At 49.9% G+C, this 24,551-nt stretch overlaps 1 protein-coding gene across 2 annotated transcripts in view; it reads right to left on the bottom strand.

The window, feature by feature from the left end:
• Positions 1–2,296: 2,296 nt before the first annotated feature.
• RBM47 (RNA binding motif protein 47) overlaps positions 2,297–24,551 on the bottom strand; it is a 163,327-nt gene continuing 141,072 nt past the window's right edge. For both annotated transcript variants that reach the window (XM_075544406.1, XM_075544407.1), the window contains 4 exons: positions 10,752–11,908; positions 9,626–9,832; positions 6,358–6,560; positions 2,297–2,748 (listed from right to left, as the gene is read on the bottom strand). In XM_075544406.1, coding sequence (XP_075400521.1) covers positions 2,506–2,748; positions 6,358–6,560; positions 9,626–9,832; positions 10,752–11,877 — 1,779 coding nt within the window. In that variant the 5' untranslated portion in view covers positions 11,878–11,908 and the 3' untranslated portion in view covers positions 2,297–2,505. The remainder of the gene's footprint in view (positions 2,749–6,357; positions 6,561–9,625; positions 9,833–10,751; positions 11,909–24,551) is intronic.

Here is a 24,551-nt window from a genome sequence, read left to right as displayed (position 1 = left end):
AATCAAGGACTCGGGCGTGCTTTAAAGAATGCTTTATTGACTACATCCTAAGAATGCGCTGTAAATGGAGGCAAGGCCTACACGAACGTAAAAGCTCTTCCAACACAAAGCATGTAAAAGATAAGCACTATGAACTGGCTGGAAAACCGAGAACACTACAACTTCTCTTAAGATTGAAAGTTTGGTCTTAACCCTAAAACAAAAAGGTTCACATTTCAAGTTATGAACTTACCTCCGTAGTGTGTATGTGAAATGGTCCTGAAACAATCAGAGCAGGCAGAACCAGGTGGGAGGCTCACCGACCACGTGTAACTGGCTAGGTCCCCAACATCCTTTGTCGCTAAGGTAGATGCCATGTTACTTCGGAGTCACCCCCCACCCCCACCTATTTCTCCTTTTTTTTTTTTTTTTGGGAAAATAGTTGACAAGCACATGTAAAATACAGTAAGAAGAAAGAGTGGGCTGGGCTCTCGTGTCTGGTCATCCCCCTGGGAGGGCAGGTCTGCGTGCATTCTGTTGGGTGACTCATTCCAACTCCGCTGAGGGTTGAAGCAGCGCTGGAACATTTGCACGTGATTTTTTTTTTTAATGTCGTGGAAGAATGAGGGGAAGGAATGTTAGGAATGCTTAAAGGCCTCACCAGGCACTCAATACATCTTATAAAATAGTTACATAAATATTGCTTATTTATAGATATAAAAAAATTCATCCCACCCCAAGATGGGCGGGTGGGGTGGGAGTGGTAAGACATTTGGGTATCTCTTCATTTAAATTGTAAAACAAAACTAAAATATTGGCTACGGGCATGACCCTTAGTGATCCACAAATAAGAACTGCAGCCATCAGCCCTCCCCAAACAAGAAGACAAACTCTCTGACATAAAACACAGTTGTACAGTCACTGCCTATTGCACAACTCATTTCCTTGACAGGGCCTTAAAATAAACAACAACAACAAAAACCAAAAACATCCAAGATGCTGCATTTCTGAAAGTAGATGGCCACTTTTAACGTTACTGTATTTTACATTCACGCCGCTACACACAAGCCTTTAAAACAGGCTTTGACACACTGCTGCGCATTGACTTCCTAATAAAGCAAAGCTTTTTTTTTTTTCCTTTAAAAAAAAAAAAGACAGCAAAGAAAATGGTTTCATGATATTTGGGTTGAACCACAGGCTTTGAACGCCAGTGACAGAAAAACAAAAAAAACAAACATGGCATGGGAAAGGTATTTACAAACGACCCTTTACCTCCCGCAGGATTCTCCTCCCTTTGGGCGGCACACAGGCCAGGTGTACAGCCACAGAGCGGAGCCGGCTCAAAGGGCCATTCTGTTGCCAGCAGCACTGGGGCCCAGAGATACGTTGCTTAGGCAACTCTCAGCCGAACGTGCTGGTTCCGCCTGGGGGGAGGTCTTGACAACAACATACATTCACTGTCCTACAACTCATATTTTAGCAACAAAATAAAATATAGGCAAAGTCTCCTCCTATCAGGCCATGAAATAGCTAAGCAGAGTCTGGTGCCAGCTATTCAAGCCCTGTGCTGGCACCTGTCGCAGAGAATTCCTTGCTAAGCAAAACACAATGAAACAAAAACCCGCGACACCCCAACCCAAACCCCAGGAAGAAGTATAAAAGTCATCTCTTGTTTCTCTATCAGAGTATTTCCCCCTTCCTAGGCTTGTCAAACATCAGCGTTGGCTCAAGGGGTGAAGGGAGGTGGGTGACAAGGACAAACAGCAAGGGGCCCGGGGGAGTGGTGGCAGGTAAGGGTCTTCCAGTGTTTGAACTCAGAGGATCTGACAAGTCTTTTTCTTCAAATCTTGACTTAAGGAGAGATTGAGTGTTGACGCTCTTTAGAACAAAAAGAACCACTGTGAACAGCCAGGGCCCCGTGGTTACCCCCATCCTCCCTGAATACCAGCAGAAATGCAGTTTCAGACTCCTTTTCAAAATTGCACTTTCCAGTATAACTTTTAAAATAACTCTCTATGTAGTTGTTGTAAGCACTATTGGTTTGCATCTTTAAATATGGAATGTATTCCTCCTCAAGTGTGCTTTATCATATAAAGTTGATATATTATCCAAGGTACTACAAAATAGAAATCTCTGGAGTGCAGAAGTTTAAGAAAATAACCTTCATACTGAAAATATATCCTCGGAACAACAACAAACCTCTATATAAATGTACTACAGTATATAAACTTTTTTTTTAAGAGATGGTATTTAAGGCACAAACCACGCAAGTCTCTTAGAAATGTATGAACACAGACCTGCTACTTTTCAAATGGTCTTTAAAAACAAAAACCAAAAAGAGAAAAACAAAAAAAAAAAAACAAACTTCATGTATATAAAACATCTCAGTAAGACATCTGATCACATTCTTCACTTTCAGCAGGTTTCGGATGCGTGCCGATCCAGCAGGCGCGGTCTTTCTTCATAAATAGTAAGGCATTCCTTCAGCGGCGGCGTGGCGGCTTGTCCTCGCCCTGGTCACCAGGCTCAGTATGTCTGGTAGACGTCGTGAATGGGAACCTGAATCGCAGCAGCGGGGAAAGCCTGAGGTATGTAGCCCGCGTAGCCTCCGTAGACGGCCGCCGTGGCCGCCGCGTTCTTCTGTAGTGTGGCGATGGTGGCTGTGGCCGGGGCAGCAGCAAATGGGACATAACTGGCACCGTAGATCCCGGCCGTGGGAATTCTCTGAACGTTTGGGGCCACCGTGTATACTGGCGTTATGGGGCGGCCCTGAAGAGAGAGAGAGAGAGAGAGAGAGAGAGAGAGAGAGAGAGAGAGAGAGAGAGAGAAGTGAATGCACACTCATCAGCCGTCCTTTCAAAAGGACAAAACACCGGCTTCTGATGGGCGCATGGACAGCCGGCTGCTTCAGGACAGCCACCTGGAACCAGACTGCTGCAATGCGTGGGCTTTTCTCCACTGGCTTGTGTTTTCCAAGTGGGTGGCCGGTCTGCTCTCAGCAGCCCATCCCTGGGCCGGGGGCGTCAGAGTGAACTGCAAGCCACCACGAACACGGCTGCTCGAGAGGTGCGCTAGCTGCGAGCTGGACCTGAGGGTCTGCACGGAAGGGCAGGGTCTGACCCAGGGCCCCTGAGGTCCCCAGCGCAGTAAAGGGTTGTGAGGAATTGTTACCTTCGAGACATTCAAAACCTACTTGAATCCAATGAGGAGGCCGCGGTGAGTGTGAGAACTGGATGCTGAGGGAGCACTGACACACTCTGGAATCTTCTCCCCAGCATTCCGCTCTGTGGATCTCACAGGCGTGGACACAGACCCTCCACACAGGCCAGTGGCATGAACTCAGACTCCACTGAAGGAGCCGTGACGCGCTTCAAAGCCGGGGGCCAAGCGGGCAGTGCTAACTTAGTGGCACCAGAATGGCCAGGGTTCCTTGGAGGCAAGGAAGGGGAGACTTGTTCTCACGTACTTTGGACATGTTGTCAGGAGAGCCCACTCTCTGGCGAAGGACACCATGCTTGGGAAAGCAGAGGCGCAGTGAACAGAGGAGGAATGGATTAACACGGCGGCTCCAACAAAGGGAGCAGGCCTGAGAACATTGTGAGGATGGCACAGGCTGGCGCAGGGTACTGTTCTGTGGTGCCAAGGGTTGCTATGGGTCGCAAGTGATTGGATGGCTCCTAACAACACAGAGGGGAAGTGCTGTAGGGGGGCTTTCTAATAACATATTTTTTGGTGCCCCCCCCACCCCGTGTGACTGTTGAAGCCATCTCCACTGTTAAGATTTTTAAAGGCCCAAACACTCATTGCTACCAAGTTCATTCTAACCCAGAGCGGACCCAAGCGGGCAGGGTAGGACTGCCTCCGTGGGTTTCTGGGCTGTACATCTTGATGGGGGCAGAGTCTCGTCTTTCTCCAAGGGTAGCAGTGCAGTGTGTAACTCACTCTGCCTCCAGGGCTCCCGATGGAGAGCAGGCCCCACACACGAGATGGGAGTCACTGTGGAAGGTTATAGAAGGAACCCACTCACCTGCAGGGCCAGAAAGAGGGTCTCACACGTGGGGGCATTAGGGCGGGGTTTCAGAGGACAGGAAGAGCGGAGGATGGAGAAGTGATATTAAAGCCCAGGTGGCCGCCATGAGCTCTATGGAAATCCGTGCCGCTTCCTTCTTTCCCCAACACTCAAGATTCTGTTGTCAGAAGCAACGGGAGCAGGGGCGGGAAGACTATGGTGGTTCGGCATTTCCTGAAGTGTCTGCTGAGGAGCAAGTTCAGCGAGCTGCTTCCCAGCAGAGGGTATTTTTGGTCAATCAAGACATACATTTAATACACTCTGGTGCGCCTTGCATGCCACAGAAGACTCCCGAGGGAAAGCTCTATCCGTGCTGTCATTTAATGAAGCTTCAAAATACACAGCTCGGCATCTCTAAATGGAGAGAGAATCCACATGGAAATAGTTCATTCTTCCGGGACTTGAATGAGCCCTCATGGAGCTGTTGAGTAAGCACTGGGATTGCTGGTACCAAGGTTAACAGTTCAAAGCCACCAGCCACTCCCTGGGAGAAAGAAGACTATCTGCTTCCAAGAAGATTGTAGCATAGATTCCCAAACTTACTTGGCCTTTCGCCCCTTTATCAGGAAAAAAATATTATTCAGTGCCTCCCTGGCAATGTCAAACTTTTGTACCATAGCCCATAATCGAGGATAAAGTGTAGGTATCTGCTTCTGCAGCTAGCTGCACTCCACCCTTGAACCTCTCTCTACCATGGCCAAGGAGCCTGCGTGCGCAAAGTTTAGGTGCTCAGCTGCTCACTGCAAGGTTGCTGGTTTGAACCCCCCAGTGGTCGGCGTCCATGATGATCTTCAGCCTTGGAAACTCTATGGGCAGCTCTCATCTGTCCCGCAGGGTCAGTATGATGGGAAATCAACTCGACAACAAGGGGTTAGTTTGGCTTGGGTTTTGTCTCCTGTGCACTGATGACACAGGCAGATATGAAGGGCAGGCCTCAATGTGGAGGAACTTTAACCAGGGGAAGAGCACAGGAGAAGGACAAGGCCAAATCACAGAGGTGATGAGAAGTTAGGAGAGGATTCCCCCAGTCTTAGGTGCTGAGAGAGATTCCATGGACAAGCCGGGACTGAAGAACTGCAGATAAACAGAAGATGATGAGCAAGAATGGGGAAGGAGGCCATAATGGTAAGATTAGCTTGGGAAGAGATTGATATCTTGCGTCAAAATGGGATTAAAAGATAATGGATTTTTTTTCCACCAAATGTTTGAAGGCTCCATGTACATACAGACCTATGTGTCTAAGAGGTGGAGATGTTTTGAAAACATTCTAGTGGGATTGTAACTGGAGAATTAAACTATCTCCCTGGGTTTTGGATGTGGACCTTGAATGATTAGAAGAATCAATGAAAACACCAAGTCACCACCGTCTAGTCAATTACCGTATGTACTCCAATATAAGCCGACCCGAATATCAGCCGAGGCACCTAATCTTACCACAAAAACGGCACTAAAAACGTGCAGAAAGACTTGGCTTATACTCAAGTTTATACGGTAAGAATCTTGGCTACTCTATGTACCACACAGAACTCCTTAGGGTTTTTCTGGGTGTGATTTATGGAAGTAGACTGTCAGGCACAGACCAGTTATACCGCCTGGGTCCCCTATCGTGTCAGAGTCTATTCCAACTCCTGGCAGCCCTATAGGACAGAGCAGGACTGCTCGGTAGCATCTCTGAAACTGTCAGTCTTCATGGGCACACACTGCCTCATCTTTCTCCCGGGGAGCAGTTAGTGGGCTTGAACCCCTGGCCTTGGGTGAACCCACTGTGCCACGCAGGTTCCTGAATATGATCCAGTAGTTATCTATTTTTAAAAGGCGAGCATAATATCACGCCACTGTGAACACCTACGTGCTTTTTTTTTGCATATTACTCCCCCACTTTAATACTGTGACTAAAAAAGATTAAATTTAAAAAAACCTCGCTGCTTGGAGTGGTTTCTCACTGATAGCGACCTTATAGATCAGAGTATATCCATACTGCTCCTGTGGGTTTTGGAGACAGGAATTCTTTCTGGGAGTCGGAAGCCATGTCTTTCCCCAAAGGAGCAACTTGTGGTTTCAAACAGCCGACCTTGGGGTTAGCAACCCAATGCGTAAGCCATTGCACCCCGGGGGTCCTAAGGCAGTGGCAGTATTGAAGATGTTCTCTCTCTTCCATTGTGCTTGTATTGTTTTAAAAAGCCCAACACTTCAGTTCTTGCCAACAGGGGGTATACAGATTTTGCTGCACACTTAGTGACTGATGCCAGGCCAAGCAGAGGCTGTGCCTCCTACATCCATGATGCCACAGGCGGTGGGAGGAGCCTTACCTGGAAAGGTGGTGGTGTTGACACAGTAGGAATGACGGCGGCGGCGGCAGCAGCAGCGGCGGCGGCAGCAGCTGCTGGGTCGGGCTGCACGGCGATGGGGCTGATCATGTGCTCCATGGTGTGGATTTTGCCATCCTCCATCATTTTAGGCGCAGGAGCGGCCTGGAACATGGAATACTGGGCCCCGATGGCAGGGATGGCCACTGGGAGAGAAGCGAGAGGGAACACAGCCAAACAAAACCAGGTCAGCCATCGACCAAGGCCATCGCCCCTCCACGTAATTAAACGCTCTGCATGTACAAGCCTCGTAACCGGGTGCTAACCACAGCAGGCTTGGAGGAGAGGGAGCATGGGAACTCGCTCTGATTTTTAAGAGGTACCACCTGGGTGGCATGAAAGGGGGGTGTGGGGTGAGGTGTCCTGGAACGGGGCTGGGGAATGACCAGCCCTTGGATCGTGTCTTAAAACCCAAACCAACCCACTTTCATTGAGTCGATACTGACTCGTAGCAGCTCTATAGGGCAGGGTAGCCAGAACTGCCCCCGTGAGTTTCTGCGACTATGACTCTTTCTGGGAGTAGAAAGCCCCATCTTTTTCCCGGAGGAACGCCTGGTGACTTTGAACTGCTGACCCGTGGCCAGCCACCAGGGATCCGTGTAAGGTCTGCAAAATCATCAATATCTGCTGCTATCACGTGCCTCACCAAATAGATGCAGCTCCAGCCATCGCATTAAAAGAAAAGCTCTCTGCCACCGAGCAGATGCTGGTTCCTAGTGGCCTGGAACAGGGTGCAACTACTATGGGTGTAGACAGCTCCTCGCCTGGTGCTTTCAAACCGCAGACCTTGTGGTTAGCAGCCCAGAGGGGAACCACCATTTCAGAGCTAATGAGCCATCGTGTTAGGGGCGGATTAATCAAATGTTTGACCAAGTGTAACAGGCTAAGTTTTAAGTCTGATCAGGGGCATGAGGGCCGTAAGTATGGCGGCGAGCCCGCCTCTTCTCCCCGAGTCACCCCACTCCGCCGGGTTGCCTTTTCTGTCTCCGCCGCTTCAGCAGAAGCAGGTGCCACTGCGAGAAGGATGGAGGTTTGTGCACACTTCCGGCTTTTCTCCCCACCCCCAGCCCAGATTTCAAACTTACAAAATACAGCATTGAAAATGAAAAAGTCCCCAATTTCCTGACGTCTAACGTCTACGAGGGAAGCGGTGGGAGAGGCTTGGGGCGGGGCTTGCCAATTCAAAGACATTTTCAGAGGAAAGTCCAGAGGATCGATTTCAACCCGAGATTGGAGCAGATAGTAGTTATTCGAAGTCAAAGTACCGCAGAGAGAAAGAGCGAGGGGAAAAATGATGACAGTCTTCCGGATTTGGGGGTGTTTGCAGTGCGTGTGTTGAACAGAGAAGCAAGAAGATGAAATGTAGACCCAAGAATTCTTCCAGCTACGTTCTCTCCAAACTGTGGGAGCGCTCACCTAATCACACCTGACTTGATCTAAGATAGAGACAACCGGCTAGAAGCAACGGAGGAGCCATTCAATAGAAAACCGTAACTAAAGCTTTTACTGGCCTTTCCAACAAAGAATTCCGTGGTCTTTGTGCTGTAGCTGCTTCATGACTTGTCCTGCTGTCTTCTCCTAACAGATCCTGGTCTAATGTTCTGGATGATTGGAACTACCTGCCAAGACGGGTGGGAGTTGTGGTACTTAGTAAACTCTGGATTGTTCTGGCTACCTGCCCATTGGAATTTCTCCTTCCAGGCCCCAGGGCAGAACTTAACATGGCTAAAGATTGTCCAATGGTTTTCTTTTTTCTCTAGTTAAACCTTAAGTTGTAGCAATTTGCCAATCGGAGTCTTTCCCAACAAATCAAAGTTCCAACTCCCATCTCTCCCGACTGGATTTACAAAAAGGGAGGCTGAATAGAGGAATCACATTCCCATTGCTTAGACTGCCAGAGGTGCTGGTGCCGAAAAGTCAGCTTATGGCGCCACTTTAACAGAAAGAACTCCAGGGGCAGAAAATATTTTTGCTGGATTTTTCTTGAAGGATGTCGCACTAAGACAATGGCTGTGAGTCTTAGGAGGCCAATGCCAACCTATGTTCCAAGCGACAGGGTCTCTACCTCGTTTTCTATGAGTCGGACCGGACTCGATGACAGCGAGTTTGCATTGTGGAGTTAGAACCCTTTTTGAGACTAAGTCTTTATGGGCGTGGAAAGCCTCATCTCTCTGGCCAGTGGCTTTGAATTGCCGACCTTGTGATTAGCAGCCCAACTCTTAACGACTCCGCCACTAGGGCGCCTATTCTAGCAGAAGGGGTGTGCACCCCTCAATCAGGAGAAGAGCAGACTAGCTGAACTTTGAGGCGAGAGTTGGTTCCGAAAGCTCTTCAAACTATTGTTGGGGCAACCAGGAAGATGGGTGGAGGGCTGTAACCCCAACGACCCACTGACCAGCTGGTCTGTGTGCTCAGACGTGTGTGTGTGTGTATTTACCCAGTCTGTGCCGAACTCATTCGTGGAGCTCCATTCTAGTCCTGGCACGTTAGCCTGATTTACATAGGCCCCCACGACATTGAAGCTAATTGCTGTGGCCTGGAGGTTCAAGGCCTACAGCTTCAATCCCGTATCTGCAGCCCTGCAACAGAAATCAGGATCCCAAGCCTTTTCACTGGCTCCCATCACACTCGTGTGATTTACTCCTTGGGGGAAACCAGGGCGTTTCCCAACACTGCAGAGCGGGCAAGAAGATACGGGAGTAAGAAACAGGCCCAAGTAAGGAAAGGCTGAGGAGCCTTGGTGGGGCAAGTGATTCGGTGTTCGGCTGCTAAGGTTCAACCCAAGGAGGAACACCTGGCGGCCTGCTCCCTTAAAAAATTATAGCCTAGAAGTCTGGGAGGGGGGTGGGCAGCTCTACTCTGTCACTGTGTGTCCGAATTTATTCTATGGCATCAACAAGGAAAACTGTCTATTCTTCAATTCCCCCCAACCCCAGCCCCCATCAACCTGGCCTCACTCCATCACAGAAGAGCAAGTCTGACAAAGAGCGGCTCACTGGAAAAACTCCTGGAAAGTTTGCCGCCCGCACTGTTCGAACTAGACCAATCCTCCTTAAGTTCCAGGTAGACCATCCAGGTGGTCCCCCTTCATTGCCCAGTCTCTGAAAGCCCATGGCAAGAGGAACCCACATGCCCAAGGAAGGCTTGGACTGACTGCAGAGAGAGGGTGGGGTTGAGGCTGGACAGAGGCACTCTCCTGGTTCATACTGACCTGCACCAGGCTTAATGGCAACGGGATTGACGGCAGAGAGCTCCAAATGTGGCACAAGCTCATGTCCTTTTTCTTGCTGCTTTCCTTTCCCTTCGTGATATCGGCTATAGATACCACGGCCAGCAGAATAGCCCCCGAGGTAAGAACCCCTGGGCCCTGGGGCTCTGTTGCCAGCTGCACCTCGCCCTCGGCCTCTTATGCTGCCTGCTTATAACAACAACACAAACAATGATGAGCGACCCACGGAGACAGTACAGGAGGCAGAGCTCAACTCAAGGTCCCTGGCGTTTCCAGTGGCTTGCCTGAGTCCAAGCTGCAGTGGCTACAGCTGCCCTCCCAGGAGCTAGGGGAAGGGGCCTCGTGTGCTCGGTGCAAACAGTGACCGTGGCGCGTGGGGGTGGTTGTAACTCTGACTTCAGCAGAGGAAAACATTTCAGAGACTCCAGAAGTTAGATGGGAACCTGTGACTCCACCTCCTGCATCTGATGCTGGAGGAAGCACATCCAGGTGACAGGGACACGGCTAAAGCCAGAACCCAGCACCTCCACCCGTAATGCCTCCGGTCGTTACATCCTCCCACCTAGACTCCTAGCCACCCGAGGGCAGAGTAGAACTTCCCCTTGTGGGCTTCTGAGGCTGTACATCTTTCCAGGGTGGAAAGCCTCTTCTTTCTTCGGAGGAGCTGCTGGTGGGTTAGAACTGCTCAACTTGAGGTCAGCAGCCCAACTCCAAACCCCCTAGGCCACAAGGGCTCCACCACGGTACCTTTGTCAATGTTCTTCTCACCAAATAACCACAAACATTGCCCTCCACCTTTGGCATTATAAAGACTTAATTTTCCAAATCAGGTTTTATAATCAAAAGTACCAAGAGATTGGCAGGCTAGCCCCAAATCAGGGGGGTCCTGGGGAGGGGGAGGAAGGGGTGACGAAGGGAGGCGAGAAGAGTTTGCATGTACCTGCAGGATTTTACTGCTCAGCCTTTAGAAAGGAATGCTATTTCTCTAAATCCTCACAGGTGGGCACCGGAGGGAGCCCAGGACCCCAAGGGAGGAGCTCTGGCGTGCCTCCTGAATTAACTCAAAGTGAAACATCCCGAGGGCCGCCAGCGTCGGAGCCCCACTAACCTTTCACGAAGTACTCCCTGTTGGGCCCGATGAGCGCGTTGTAAGGGTAGCCGTAGTAGGCCAGCGCGTAGGGGTCGCAGGAGTACACGTAGCTGGGGGACTGCACCGCCGCCTCGGCCACGCCGCCGCCGCCCTTGGCCGCCTTCTGGTAGCGGGAGTACTGCTCCTTGTCCACGGGCTTGGCCAGCGTCACCTCCAGGCAGGAGCCCTCCAGCTCGGTGCCGTTGAGGTTGCTCATGGCGTGCACGGCGTCCTCGCGGCTGGTGAAGTGCACGAAGGCGTAGTCGCGGATCTTCTTGACGCGCTCCACGCAGCCCGGGTTGAACTGGCCGAAGCTCTTCTTGATGGTGTCCTCCGTGGTCTCGATCATCAGGTTGCGCACGTAGAGGATCTTCACCGTCTCCATCACGTCCTCGTCCACGTCGATCTCGGGCTCGGCCCAGTCCACGGCGATCTGGTGGCCCCAGAGCTGGATGCGGCCCGGCATGAGCTTGCGGCGCGCCATGGCCGCGGCGCGGTGGCTCTCGTACTCGACGAAGGCGAAGCCGCGGTTCTTCATCTTGTCCGCCGCGCTGGCGTAGACGATCACGTCGAGCACGCCCTCCGTGACCTTGGCGATCTCCTCCAGGATCTCCTCGCGCTTCTTCATCTTGGGGATGCCGCCGATGAAGAGGCGGCAGTTGTCCACGCTGCAGCACACGCCGAGCAGGCGGCCCGGGCGGATCTCGTAGTTGTTGAGTTCGCGCACGGCGCGCTTGGCCTCGTGCTTGTGGCAGTACATGACGAAGGCGTAGCCGCGGTTCTTGCCGTCGAAGTCCATCATGAGGCGCAGCTCGTAGATGCGGCCCACGGTCTCGAACACGGGCACCAGCTCGTCCTCGTACACGTCGCGCGGGATCTTGCCCACGAAGACCTCGCAGCCGCGCTGCGGGTGCGGCCCGTCCCAGCCGGGCGGCGGGCCGCCGTACTTGCGCTGCCCGTTCTCCTGCACCATGCTGTAGCCCGTGCGCTCCATCAGCGCCAGCAGCGCCGCCTCGTTGGGCGCGCCCGCCACGCCCTCGGGCACCTTGGCCGGGGACGCTGCGGCCGAGTCGCTCATGGCTGCGGGGGAGTCCTCTGCGGTCATAATGTCAAAGGCATCCAGGGCTCGCAGACACCTGCGGGAGACACAAGGGCAGGCGGCGGTGAGCGGTGGGGCCCGAGGGCGCTGCGCCATCCCGGGTGCGAGGGAGAAACACGGCGCAGGCTGGCTCTGCAAGCGCGGCGGCTCCCCAAGAACCACGTTGCCTTGCAGGAAAAACTAGACGTGGCGGCGGGACGGAAAGAGGGGGGGAATCCGTGCGCCAGTACTTCCGCTTCGCCAGTCACCCCGACAGCTCAGAGAAGATGCTGCAAGCCGCGGGAACCTGGCGCCTGCATTCCCGCACCTTAAACTTAGATGGAGGTCCTTGCGGCCCCCTGTATTTGTGGGGCGAAGGCAACACTTTCCTTGTCCTTTTTTACTAGATGAAATATTAGAATGCATTAGGAACGACTTTGAATAGAAACTCGGAGATGTACCCACATCAGAGCAATCTCTCTCTCTCTCTCTCTCTCTCACACACACACACACACACACACACACACACGATGTTCCCACATCAGAGCAATCACTCACACACACACACACACACACACACACACACACACACACACACACACACACAGTAGGTCTAGCAGGGGTCCGCAAACTCTTGAGCCGGTCAAGTTAATGCTAATGCTATCCCTCACAATTTAGAAATTTGAGAGCCACGAATATACTTTTACATACATAATCACCATTATCTGAATAAGTCTTTAGATTTTTTTCAGTTTTACTTCAGAGCCCCTTGTATGTGCTAAATAACACCCAGTTTGCCGACCCAAGGCAACAGCTATAAAGAAAATATGGGACAACACCTTGCGGAGGACGTAGCTTAGGAACCGGTTCGTCTAACTTTATGATGTTGTTCAGGTAAAAATTCTTGTTATGAACACTAACTAAGATTATCATAGAGTTGGAATCAGCCCACAGAGATTACCTTCGAGCAGTGAGATTTGAGAAACATTTAACTTCATGGCTAAACCACACTGAAATTTCAGAGGACCCAGCAGGCACCTGCGTTTATCTCACTCAATCTTAACTAACCTCGGCCTGGGGTAAACAGTATCGTGGTTCCCAATTTTTAGGGAGGCATTCACACAAGAATCAGTTCACTCTAGAGCTTGATTCTCAGGCATCCCGCTTCACATTCCATGTTCCTTCAGTTTTCCGTGATGAAGGACATGTTCGTTTGAGCTGTCTCATACCGTGGCTACTGAACACCTGAAATGTGGTCTAGAATGCCAAGAGGCTTTTTAAAATTTTATCCAACAGGGATCTAAGTAGCAACACACCTGGTAGCCATGGAGTGGGCAGTACAGGCCTAAAGGCTACTACCTGCACACATCTGACACAGAACTTTCTAGAAATTATTCTAAATCATACCATTATCAGCAAGAGCTACTTTATACACTCTGCTTTTTAATGAAAGGATTTGGCTGATTTTTTAAAAAAATAGTGAAATAGATTTCATGTTGAGGGGGCAAGGCTATAAATAAAGTCAAGTACATTTTAAGGAAAAAATCTGTCAACAGGAAACTATTCCAAATTCTTCGGAACAAGAGAACAATTAAATGTTTGTCTCCCCCCGCCCCCCGCCAGGTTATGTTCTTGGTTTTGTGTGGTGAGGTAGGTGGCTGGGAGAAGGTGAAACCAGGCTTTCTGCAAATATACATTCATCTTTTGTAAGTATTCCTCCTCAAGGTTCTTCTAATTCCTGGTTAAAAACCTCATGACTTGTAACTGCTTAAGATTTCACCATTTAACACAACATTCAGGGGGTTTTCTATCTGTGACCTGGAAAGGAGCCCACAGAAAATTCAAGGTTTCATACATCGTACTAAATAAAATATTGACTACTTTCCAAATGACTGAAGCTTACTGAATACTCGGCTTTGAAATCTGAAATTAGCTGAACAAATGTGAAATTAACTCGGTTCTCATAATTGTGCTTTGAAGATACAATTTTATACAGTGTCAGGCTATGAGAGTCAATTCCATTTCCAAATTTTCCATTTCATCAAAATGTCTGTTTGCTTTCTGTTAGGGTTCTCTAGAGAAACAAAACCAGGATGCTTACGATTTTAGATAGATAGATAGATATCTGATAGATAGATACAACATAAGAAATAAACAGCTCATTAGTCCCAGAGCAGTACAAATGGCTCAGTTCAACTCACTTGCTTCCATGAGGCAGTTGCAACCCTAGCAGTGCTTCAACTCACGAGGGCTGCTGGGTATGTCAAGGAAGCTGAGTCTTCCATAGAGCAATACCGGCACTCTGGCCACAGGCAGCAAACAGCAGGGCAGGTCACCAACAGTCAGCCAGATGACAGGGTCCAACAGTCCCCAGCTCAAGTGATATATACACCAGCAGTGTGGCAAAGCAGGTCTCGAAGGAACCTCAAAATATAGCGACACGGTCCAAGGGTTGGGTATCCCACAGGTAGTGTAGCTCATAAGTTGAAGCAGAGAACTAGCACACTGGCCGGTCATCAGAGGGCATGAGACACATCAGTGAGGCTCGCTGAGCCATTTAGCTCTTTGCCCTTCAATTAAACTGCAACCTTATTAGCCCCATGTGTTTATTGGCCAGGTTGGCACAATAATCCTAGCTATCACACTTTCAAACTAAAATCACTCTATGAAAGATTCCAAAATAGCTATAGATTATTTTTTTACAAGAAAAATGCCGCCCCGCCCCAAAGCTTTCATCATCAGGACACAATCAAGCTAAGCTACTGGATCTTTTTTCTTTGGCCAGTAAGGAGTTTAGGCGTTAATTTTTCACTTCAATTTTACTAAGTCTAGAAGACACTCATGAGCCCTGGTAGTATAGTGGGTTATACATTGGGCTGCTAACTGCATCAGTTCAAAACCACTGGCTCCTCTGTGGGAGAAAGATGGGGCTTTCTGCTCTCATAAAGAGTCCAGTGAGTCTTTTATAGGACATGACATCACACTTCCATTTTCATCTAATTTTGGCAATTTTATTTTACTCTTATATCCCGTGCTGTAGATTTAGCCGTTTACATTGTTCATCTTATTGCTTAAATGTTCTTTGGAGACATCTCCAAAAAATTTCAGCTAAGACCTGAAAACACGCGCGCGCACACACACACACACACACACACACACACACACCATACTCTGTATCTTGCATCTGTTCAAGTATGCTATCTTTTACATGACTACAAACATTGGTCCAAAAAGAAGTAAACATGGCGTATGAGATGCAAAAAGGTAAAAAAAAAAAAAAAGGATCCGTAAAATCAAGATTATATTAGAGACCATTAAAAATGCTGCACTGAATTTGCACACTCAAGGACATCTTGTGGAGCATTGTGTGATGTCGTGCTGGAAGACGAGCCCAGCCCGCGGTTGAAGGCACTCACGATGACTGGAAAAGAGCTGCATCCGAGGACAACGTTTGGGACCTCCTTTTGCTGGTGGGGCACAGCTCACACTTGGGAGAGACGGCTATAAACCTCCATTAACAATTGAAATGTGTAAGGTATGCATTTAGAAAAAAATTGGAAGTCCTCAAAAATAAAACAGAAACCACAAAAACTCATGTCCCATGCATTAACCAAAAGCAATCAAAACTCACTGGCACTGAGCTGATTTAGATGCATAGTGACCATGTACGGAGAGAGTAACTACGTTCTTTGTGGTTTCTGAGACTGAATCTTACGGGAGCAGAGAGCTTCACTCTTGCCCTGCAATGCAATCGGGGGTCTGAACCACCAACCTTGCGATTAGTGGCCTCTTGCTTAACCCACCTTGCCACTAGAACAGCATCCTATGCATTAGCTATGGTGACCTGGCATTGACCACTTAAGGCAGGGATGAGAGACTGAAGAGGCACGGTGTCACACTCATCCTCACAAAGACTACTGGAAGATCTACCCTAAAGCACAACATTTCCAGAGGTAGAATACCGTCCAGACACCAACAGAAAAAAATCATGCACCCAACCACAAAGGGCAAAGATGAAGACAATGATCATTTTTTAAAACCAATTTCTGCAGCCTGAAATTGAATAACACATGCCATCAGGACGCATTGGTAATCACTGGTGACACATGGCAGAGCTGGAAACAAATAAGGATCGACCATTGGCAAACAGTGGCCTTGGTGACAGCACCAACACAGATCTTCTGAGGGAATTTTGCAAGAACAATGGTAGATTTATTTCAAATACCATTTTCCAACAGCATAAATAGCCAGCATGTTCTTTAGCAGCGAGGTAGCCCAGATTTTGGATATGTTGGGGGAGGGGCGCGGCAGTCCTTGAAGGACATCATGCTCAGGAGAGTAGAGGGTCCCCAAGACAGAGAAAGACTCTCTGTGACATGGACGGACAGCGTGCCTGTCACACTGGGCTCAAGCACAACACTTGAGGCTGCTGCGGGCCCCGGGCTGTGTTGGTGTAGCTGTGTACAGGGTTGGTCTGAGTCGACATCAACCGGGCAACACCACCAATGGCACAGTGGGTACCCCGACAGTCTTCCTCAGAATCAGAATCCAAACGATAAGTGTACGCACACCACAGCCATCTCATCTGTTCTGACTCATGGAGATCCTGCACAACACAATGCCCTGGAGGGTGTTCAAGGCTAATCTTTCTGGAAACCGACTGTCCCATCTTTCTTCCTGCGGAGAGCCTGGTGAGTTAGGACAACGTACTTTCTGGTTAGCAGCCAAGGCTTCCCCACAAACCAGAAATTCAAAATCACTGCCACCAAGTCGATTCTGACTTAAAGAAACTCCAGAGGACAGAGTAGCTCCACCCCTGTGGGTTTCTGAGACTAAATCTGGGGCTGTAAACCCAGGAAGTAGAAAGCCTCATCTTTTCTCCCTCAGAGCAGCTGGTGGTTTTGAACTCCTGACCTTGCAGTTACTGACCCCATAACGCTTCCCCATCGCCGGCCCCAAATGATTCTGCTCATAGGGCTGCGGTGAGGAGTAAATTGAAATCACACAGCACCAACCACTCAAGAACAGACAGCAATGCAAACCGTCCGAACTTAAGGAGAGAACCTTGGACCAGCTCTAAGACTCAAACATTCGCAGGAAATCAGGCAAGAGGTCATCCCAGCCTACTCGGCACTACTCCGTTTGATAAGCCCAGGAGTCCTGGTAGAGGCCAGTGCGCTAGAATCTCCTAGATTCCATTCATCCTAGGTAAAGCAGTGGGCGTCTACTGGTGTGGTTTGGCCTGTTCTCACCTAAACCTTGGCCATTTCAGTAGGCAGAAATTCTTCCAGAAAGAGCCTGAAGAGACTTGTTGCATTGGATACAGAAGGTCCCATCACCCCAGTTAGAAGCCAAATTCCCTGCGGCAGGACCCTCCCAATACAGCCATCCACACCTACAAACTAAAACATAACAAGAAAGGGGCGTGGGGAGAGAGAAGAACCACACTTTCGTTTTTGCAGAAGGCTGGAAACTTTAAACACACTGTGGTTAACAATTTATTGGGCACAAGTAATTTATTCACAGCTTGGAATATATAAAACAAGCAGAGAGATTACACACTCTGAAGAGTTCATGGAAAAATTCCAGTATCTTTCACTCTCTGTTCCCCCAAAGTTTGAAATAAAGCAATCAGCGTGAACTATCGGGCTGGATTTTGGATGTTTTTTTCTTTCTTTCCCATTTTCAGTTGCGTTGGAGAAAAGTTAGGTTAAAACTTTTCTGGGTTATCTTGGCTCAGAACTGGCTGAGCCTACTCTGATTCATTGTAACCACGCGTAGGGGTTCCGGTGCTGTCAATCTTCGCAGGAGCTGACAGCCTCGCCTTTCTCCTGTGGAGCAGCTGGTGGCTTTGAACAGCAGACCTGGACGTACCCGGCACCACCACGGGGAGAGAGTTCAAAACTGTTTAGATTGCCGGGTGACCTCCAGTTCCCAGCGTTTGGGTGTGTCTGTGCATGTGTGCACACGGGAGATGAACACGCCATGTGGACTCCTTGGATGCGCACTATTGGCTGACCGTCTGACAAACCGCATTTTGAGGATGTAAGGGGTGGGGGGGGGGGGCTTTCACACTCATGAACAATCCCCTTGCATCTAGCCTACAGAGACTCATGACGACCCCACAGGGCAGTGGGTCAGTTCCGACTCACAGGGACCCTCTCTGCTCGACAGTACGCAGGCACCAATGGTCCTGGCACCATCCTCACAACAGTTGTCCAAACAGGTTTCCAAAACTGTCTGTGGTCACGGGGGCAGATTGCCACACCTTTCCTAGCAGGACACGGTGGCTCCCATCTCCACCGACTCTGTGGTTGACGTTTAATCCCTACACCACCGGGCTCCGGAACTGTAATCCACCACAGGGTTTCTCCACCAGGCCAGTCGGTCGTCTGCTTGCAGTTGAATTTCTGGTTTAATGTTCCTTATTGACACCCTAATGCGTTTGTCACTTCGCAAATATGACCTAACCCAGAATGCACCAACATAAAAAGGCCACTGACCGGGTGGTGAAGAGCAACAACTTTGGGGTCAAATTGCGAGTTTAAACCATGCCGGGTCCGGCTTTTCACAAAATCTGCTGTCTGAGGCCAGCTTAGGTCTCCTCATCACTCCAACGGGTCTTCTCCCAGCCCCTCCCCGAGAGCCAGGGCTCCGGGCTTAAATGACGTAAATACAAGTGCTTGGCCTGGCCCGGCACATGCTACATAATAAAAACAACAACAACACACTAACCACTGATAATTAACTAATTTATGTAAATAGGTAAGCTTTGACAGAGGGAATTAGAATAACCTACCATATTTAATCACGTATAAGCCGTTTTTTCAGCACATTTTTTGAGTTTTTGTGGTAAAATTAGGTGCCTCGGGCGATATTCAGTGGGCTTATACTCGAGAGTAGACGGTAATGGTTCTAAAACATGGTGTGTGTGTGTGTGTGTGTAGACTTTTCCACAAGTCGTCAAACACTAACTTCTGGAAGAAGTTTCTTAAGATCTGGTCTTACCCTGAGTTTATCTTACCTCCCTGGGCCATGCTATGCCCACCCACTAGAGCAAACAGAAAGGACACTCCCACCGGCGGCGGGCAGGCCTCTGGCACCGGGGCACCTCTGTCCCTCTGATTCTGGAAGTGCGAAAGGAGACTCATTCATCACGGAGGTGGCCCGGACAATAGGCTGAAGACTCTGAAGCTGAGACTTTTTTCCTATCTGACCTTATGGTATCTGAAGGCCTGGCCTTCAAGACGCATAAAATTATTTTGGTCGGCTAAAATCATTATTTTCAACAGGATTTTACAGCAAGGCTATGGGGACAGCAGGGTACTGGTGCTCTGTTGTGGTTGTTAGGTGCCATCGACTCCCGGCCACCCTCTGCACAACAGAGCGCACGCCCTCCCCGGCCCTGCGCCATCCTCAGTCGCTGGCGTGTTTAAGCCCACTCTTCCAATCCACCTCGCTGAGGGGCTCCTTGCTGGCCTCTATTCGAGCAAGCAGGGTGTCCTCCTCCAGGGGCTGGTCCCTCCCCGTAACATGTGCAAAAGCACTAGCGATGAGGCCGCACTAGGCCCGCTTCTCTGCAGCATTCTGGCTGTATGCTTCTTCTGAGACGGATTTGTTTGCTCTTCTGGTGGTCCCGTGGCACATTTAAGACTCTTAGCTGGCCCCCTAACTCAAAGACATCATTCACTCTTCTTCAGCCCTCCTTAGCCCCTGTCCAGCTTTCATATATATTTATATGATGACTGAAAAGACCAAGCTTGGCTCCAGGCACCTCACCCCTCAGTGCTATCTCTGCTTCATAACATTCATAACATTTTAAAGAGAAGGTATCTTCTGTGGCGGATTTATTTGCTCGATGCAATAGACCTCCTTTGATTTCCTGTTGGCTGTTCCCCTGGGTGTAGATTGTGGATTCCGGGGGGACATCCCAGACAACTTCCATCTCTTCTGTAGTGACGGTGGTGGCACTCTGATCCGGTTGTGTTAAGGGGTGGTCTTTGGGGCGGGCCGGGCCTGCGGAGCCCCGCTGGTGCAGTGGTTAAGCGCTCACTTGCTGCCCGCAGCTACAGCCCACCAGCCACTCTGCAGGAGAAAGGGGCTTCTTCCGTCAAGATGCCCAGCGTTGGAAACACGATGGGGCAGTTCGACTCGGTCTGATGGGGTCACTGACGAGGTGGACTCACTCCTGTGGCTATAGGCTTAGCCTTCTTGCTTCGGGGCCCAATCTGGCTCACCTGAGAGGGGTACATCAACCTTCCACCAGGCTGATGCTGGGACCCACTCTGTTATGGCAAAATGGCAAAGCACAGCCTGCAGGGTTTGCTAAACAGACACCAAAAGCCAAGGGGCTCCGTTTTCTCGGGCATTTCTCTCAACAGAGCTCAAAAGCATTTTGCTGTGTGTTCCCGTCGATACTGACTTTATACTACAAGGGAGGTAAAACCTCGGCCCAAAGGGGCGGGGCGGGGGGGGCGGTTTCCTATGGGCTTCCGGCAGCACGCAAATACCTCTCAGGAATTGGCCTTACGCTTTCCCTTTAAACAGTCATTGTGCTTAACAGAGCAGGCTGATGAAATAATGCCGGGGGAAAAGAAATCTATAAATTTAGCGTATATATTCTTCTTGGACCTAGGGAACATTATGCTGAGTGAAATGAGTGTGTGAGCCCCTACGACACTTGATCTTAGCCCAGCGGTGGAGAGCGATGACCCCACTGCTATCCGGATGAAAACCAAGACAAAGGGGGCTGAGGCAGCGGGCTAGAAGGTTGGCAGGTGTGGACAATGGGCCGAGGGAGGATCCAGTTCCTTCAGAGGGAAAAGAGAAATCAGGCAAGGGGTGGGAAAGAATGGGGTGGGGGAGCAGGATGGATGAAGACTCTGAACTGTTGCATGTAGAGTTGGTGGTCTGCGATATAACCCCTCCCCAACCTAACTCACAAAACACAAATCGCTTAGGAAATAAAAAAGCAGGAGGGACTTCTAGTTTTCTGTGGTATCTCTGCTCCTTTGACCTGTACCTCGGAGGGATCTAACAAGGACGAGAAGAGTGCCGGGCCGTCCCGGACAGGTGAAGGCAAAGTAACAGCAGCGATCGGGGACCAATAGCACGCAGGGCCTTGCCCTGCGCAACATTCTCTCACCACAGGATCTCCCGGCACCGCAGCCCTCTGTGAACTTGCAGCCTCGGGGAGTATGTCAGGGAGCCACTGTCCAGACCGTAGCTGGTCCTGCTCCAGGCCCGGGATGGGACCTGGGACGTGGAGTTTTCAACCGCTGACGTAGGGGAAGTGGATTTCTTCCTAATTCCATTGTTGTCTGGGAAGCGCCACTGCCAGCTGGTTGGCATGACTACAAGATGCATACCCCCCACGCCTCTACAGACGGGCGTCGCTGCACATGGGTACGTGTGGGCCAGAAATTGAACCTGGGTCCCCGGCATAGAAGAGAAGAATTGTCCGTCTGCATCCCCCCTGCCCGCACAGGGGCTTTAATGGCAAGAACCGGCCAGCTGCCTCGATCCTATCTCGACTCAGGGGTGAGGCCAGGTGTGTTGAGAGACAGCTGCCATTCTCAATTACTTCACCATGTGCATGGACACCTCTGAAATCTTTAGTTTTATATGTATTCATCTACTCTCCATGCCAACTGATTTTTGTTCACACACACCGCCCCTCTCAGGTGAGGAGGGGCTAAAATGAAGGGCTTTACTTAGAACCGCAAGGGCAGCTCTGGTGATGCACTGGGTTACACACGGGCTGCCCCAACCACAAGGTGAGCAGTTCGAAAACTGCCAGCTGCTCCGTGGGCAAAAGATGAGGTTCCAATTCCCATAAATAGTTCCAATCTCAGAAACCCACAGGGGCAGTTCTACCTTGTTCCTATATGCAGCAGTTCTCAATCTGTGGGTCGAGACCCCTTGGGGTTCAAATGACCCTTTCACAGGGGTCGCCTGAGTCATAACAGTAGCAAAATGACAGCTATAAAGTAGTAACGAAAATAATTGTATGGTGGGGGGTCACCACAACATGAGGAACTATATGAAAGGGTCGCAACATTAGGAAGGCTGAGATCCACTGCTGTAAAGACCACATGCCAGGTTCTGAGGACAACACCGAGCCGCCAAGGAGGCTTCAGAGTGGGTGGGAAAGTGGAATTAAAACGTGGTAGAATTGGCCCCCACGAACTCGCTGCAGCCCCTCTGAGAGCAAGGTTTTGACAAAAGTTAGCCACCGTTGCCCCCTTTTAAAGATGAGAGGCTTGTGTCACGGAAAAGCGACCTAACTTGCCAAGATCCTGGCAGAGATTTCAAACGCACTTCCATCGGATGACAGACTTGCAGCGCTTTCCCCCAGGATGCTTGGCTGCTTCCTTACCCTTTTGAGCAGGCGGAGCAATGGCCCGCTCTGCTAGGCGAGAGCCCCAGCTGAGAGGCGGGCACGGTGGAAGCCCTCGAAGGGAAGTAGAGCACCGACCGACAGGAAAGCTCGTGGAGTGCACTCCTTCCTGCAGTATCCCACGGGCGCACTGCCAAGAGCTCCCGTCCTAGGCCGGCCCCCTTTGGAGGAGACAGCCTGCTTCCAGTACACGTTCGTGTTTCCGAGTCTATTCGTGGAATTATCTCATGGGTGTGCTTCAGAACTACAAGTCACAGCATCCAAATGCGTAATCCACAGGGTGACAGCAGCAGTGCTGATGGTGCTGTCTGGTTCCATTCTAACCCAGAGTGACACGGGGCCAGAGTGGAGCCGCCCCGTCGAGTTTGCCTGGGAAGAAGCCCTGGGAGCGCAGTGGTGACGTGTTCAACGGGGTGCGAACAGCAAGTCAGCGGTTCAAAACCACCAGCTGCTCCTTGGGAGGACGACAGGACTTTCTACTCCCGTCAAGTTACAGTCTCAGAAACGCACCGGACCGATGCTGCCCAGTCCTACAGGGCCGCTAAGGGCCCGGCATCGACTGGAGGGCGGAGGCCCTGTCCTTCTCCGGGAGTGAGACTACAACATTACGCCCAGGCAGTGTGAATGGGGGCGACACGCCCAGGCACTGACTGCATACCCTGGCCCCACCTCGTGGAAACAAGTCCTATGGCCCGGGCTGCGAATCTCCCTGAGGCCCAGTTTCACCAACTGTAAAATGGTGATAGGGTGCTACTATAGCTCATGGTACGGAGTTAAAGGAGACAATCCATGGAAAGCACTGAGACCTGACGACAGCGAATGCTGCAGATACGTCTATCATAATTATTACTACTATTCTTGTTGCTGTTCGTCACTGCAGTGTACACTTTCCAGGACCTTCTCTGTGTAAGGCAGACAGACGGGGCTTTCTATTCCCTTAACAGTTAGTCCCACCAACCCACCGGGGCAGTTCTACCCTGTCGTATAGAGTCACTAGGAGTCACCATCGACCCAATGGCAGTGAATTTGGTTTGCTTTGTAAAGAACTGCATGTCATAGCTTCAAATCACAAATTTTCCACCTTGTAATTTGTATACCTTTTAAAAAATGACAAATTAAAGAATCTGAAAGAATTTACTTCACAATTTTTTGTGAATTGGAACTGGTATTTACATGAGAAAGAGCGACAAGACATTGTCCACACGAAATGCATGGTTATAATGCATCTTGATTGTGCAAAGAGCAAGCACTGGGCTCTGTTTTTTATGTGTCTGATCACAGAAGTGGTACCTTCTTTTCCTAACCACTTAGTATTCGTGCAAGGAGTCTTGTGGCTGAAGGCCAAGTGCCGGGTTGCTAGTGAAAAGGCTGACAACATGCATTCACCCAGCCACCCTGCTTTCATTGAGATTAAACCAGAACAAAACTGACTGCCATTACGTTGAAGTCGACTCCCGAGATCCTGTAGGACAGAGCAGAAATGCCCCTGTAGATCTTCAAGACGTAACTCTTCACAGGAACCTGCCCTTTTTCAGAGGGGAGCAAGGGCTGACCTGAACGAATCTTGTTGGGAAACCTTACACCACATCCACCCTCCGCCCTCCTGTTGCCCCTTCGGATTTCTTTCCCACTGCCCCAAACTGGATGCGCATTCAAGAGGAGCACAATGCGAGTCCCACAGGATGACAAGCTGCTATTTTGACACAGAATAAACCAAAGAGTATGGAAGTAGATGGAGAAGAGTTAGGGAAATAAAAACACTGCTGGAGAAGTGTATCAACCTAGACGAAGAAGCCAAACAATAGCTTCACCTTTTGATCTTTTGGTGCATAAAAGGCTCTCTGATTTTGTACCAGTACTCTTTTTACTTAGCCTCGGGTACCTGTGAGTAGGAATTACTACTTCGTGGAGGTGATTATTGTCATTTTGGGGGGGGGTGAAGTAGTATCTCATTAGGGGTTTGATTTGCATTTCCATAATAAAAAATGATGGTAAGCCCCCCCCCCTCCCCGGCAAAAAAAAAATTAGGGGTCATAATTTAAGCCTGTCTGGTGTTTGGGGTGACTGTCGCTAGGTTAAAATCTCCTTGGCATTACTGTCTGTTTATACAACAAACACAACCCACCCAATCTAAATCGGGCGGGGGTCCAGGGACATGCGGTTTCCAGAGAAATGAAAATTTGCTCTGTGAACCAATTCACAGCACAAAGTTTTAAAACATTTGTTGCATGTATGCAATGAGCATATTTTCATTTTAGTGTCTTTGAATTCCTGTCAAAACAGAAGGCTTAGAAATTGGGCT

The sequence above is a fragment of the Tenrec ecaudatus genome, chromosome 3 (genome assembly GCF_050624435.1).
Source record: "Tenrec ecaudatus isolate mTenEca1 chromosome 3, mTenEca1.hap1, whole genome shotgun sequence".
NCBI lineage: Eukaryota > Metazoa > Chordata > Mammalia > Afrosoricida > Tenrecidae > Tenrec > Tenrec ecaudatus.
The sequence above is the reverse complement of the archived record's forward strand: the minus strand, read 5'-3'. Positions and strand labels throughout refer to the sequence as shown.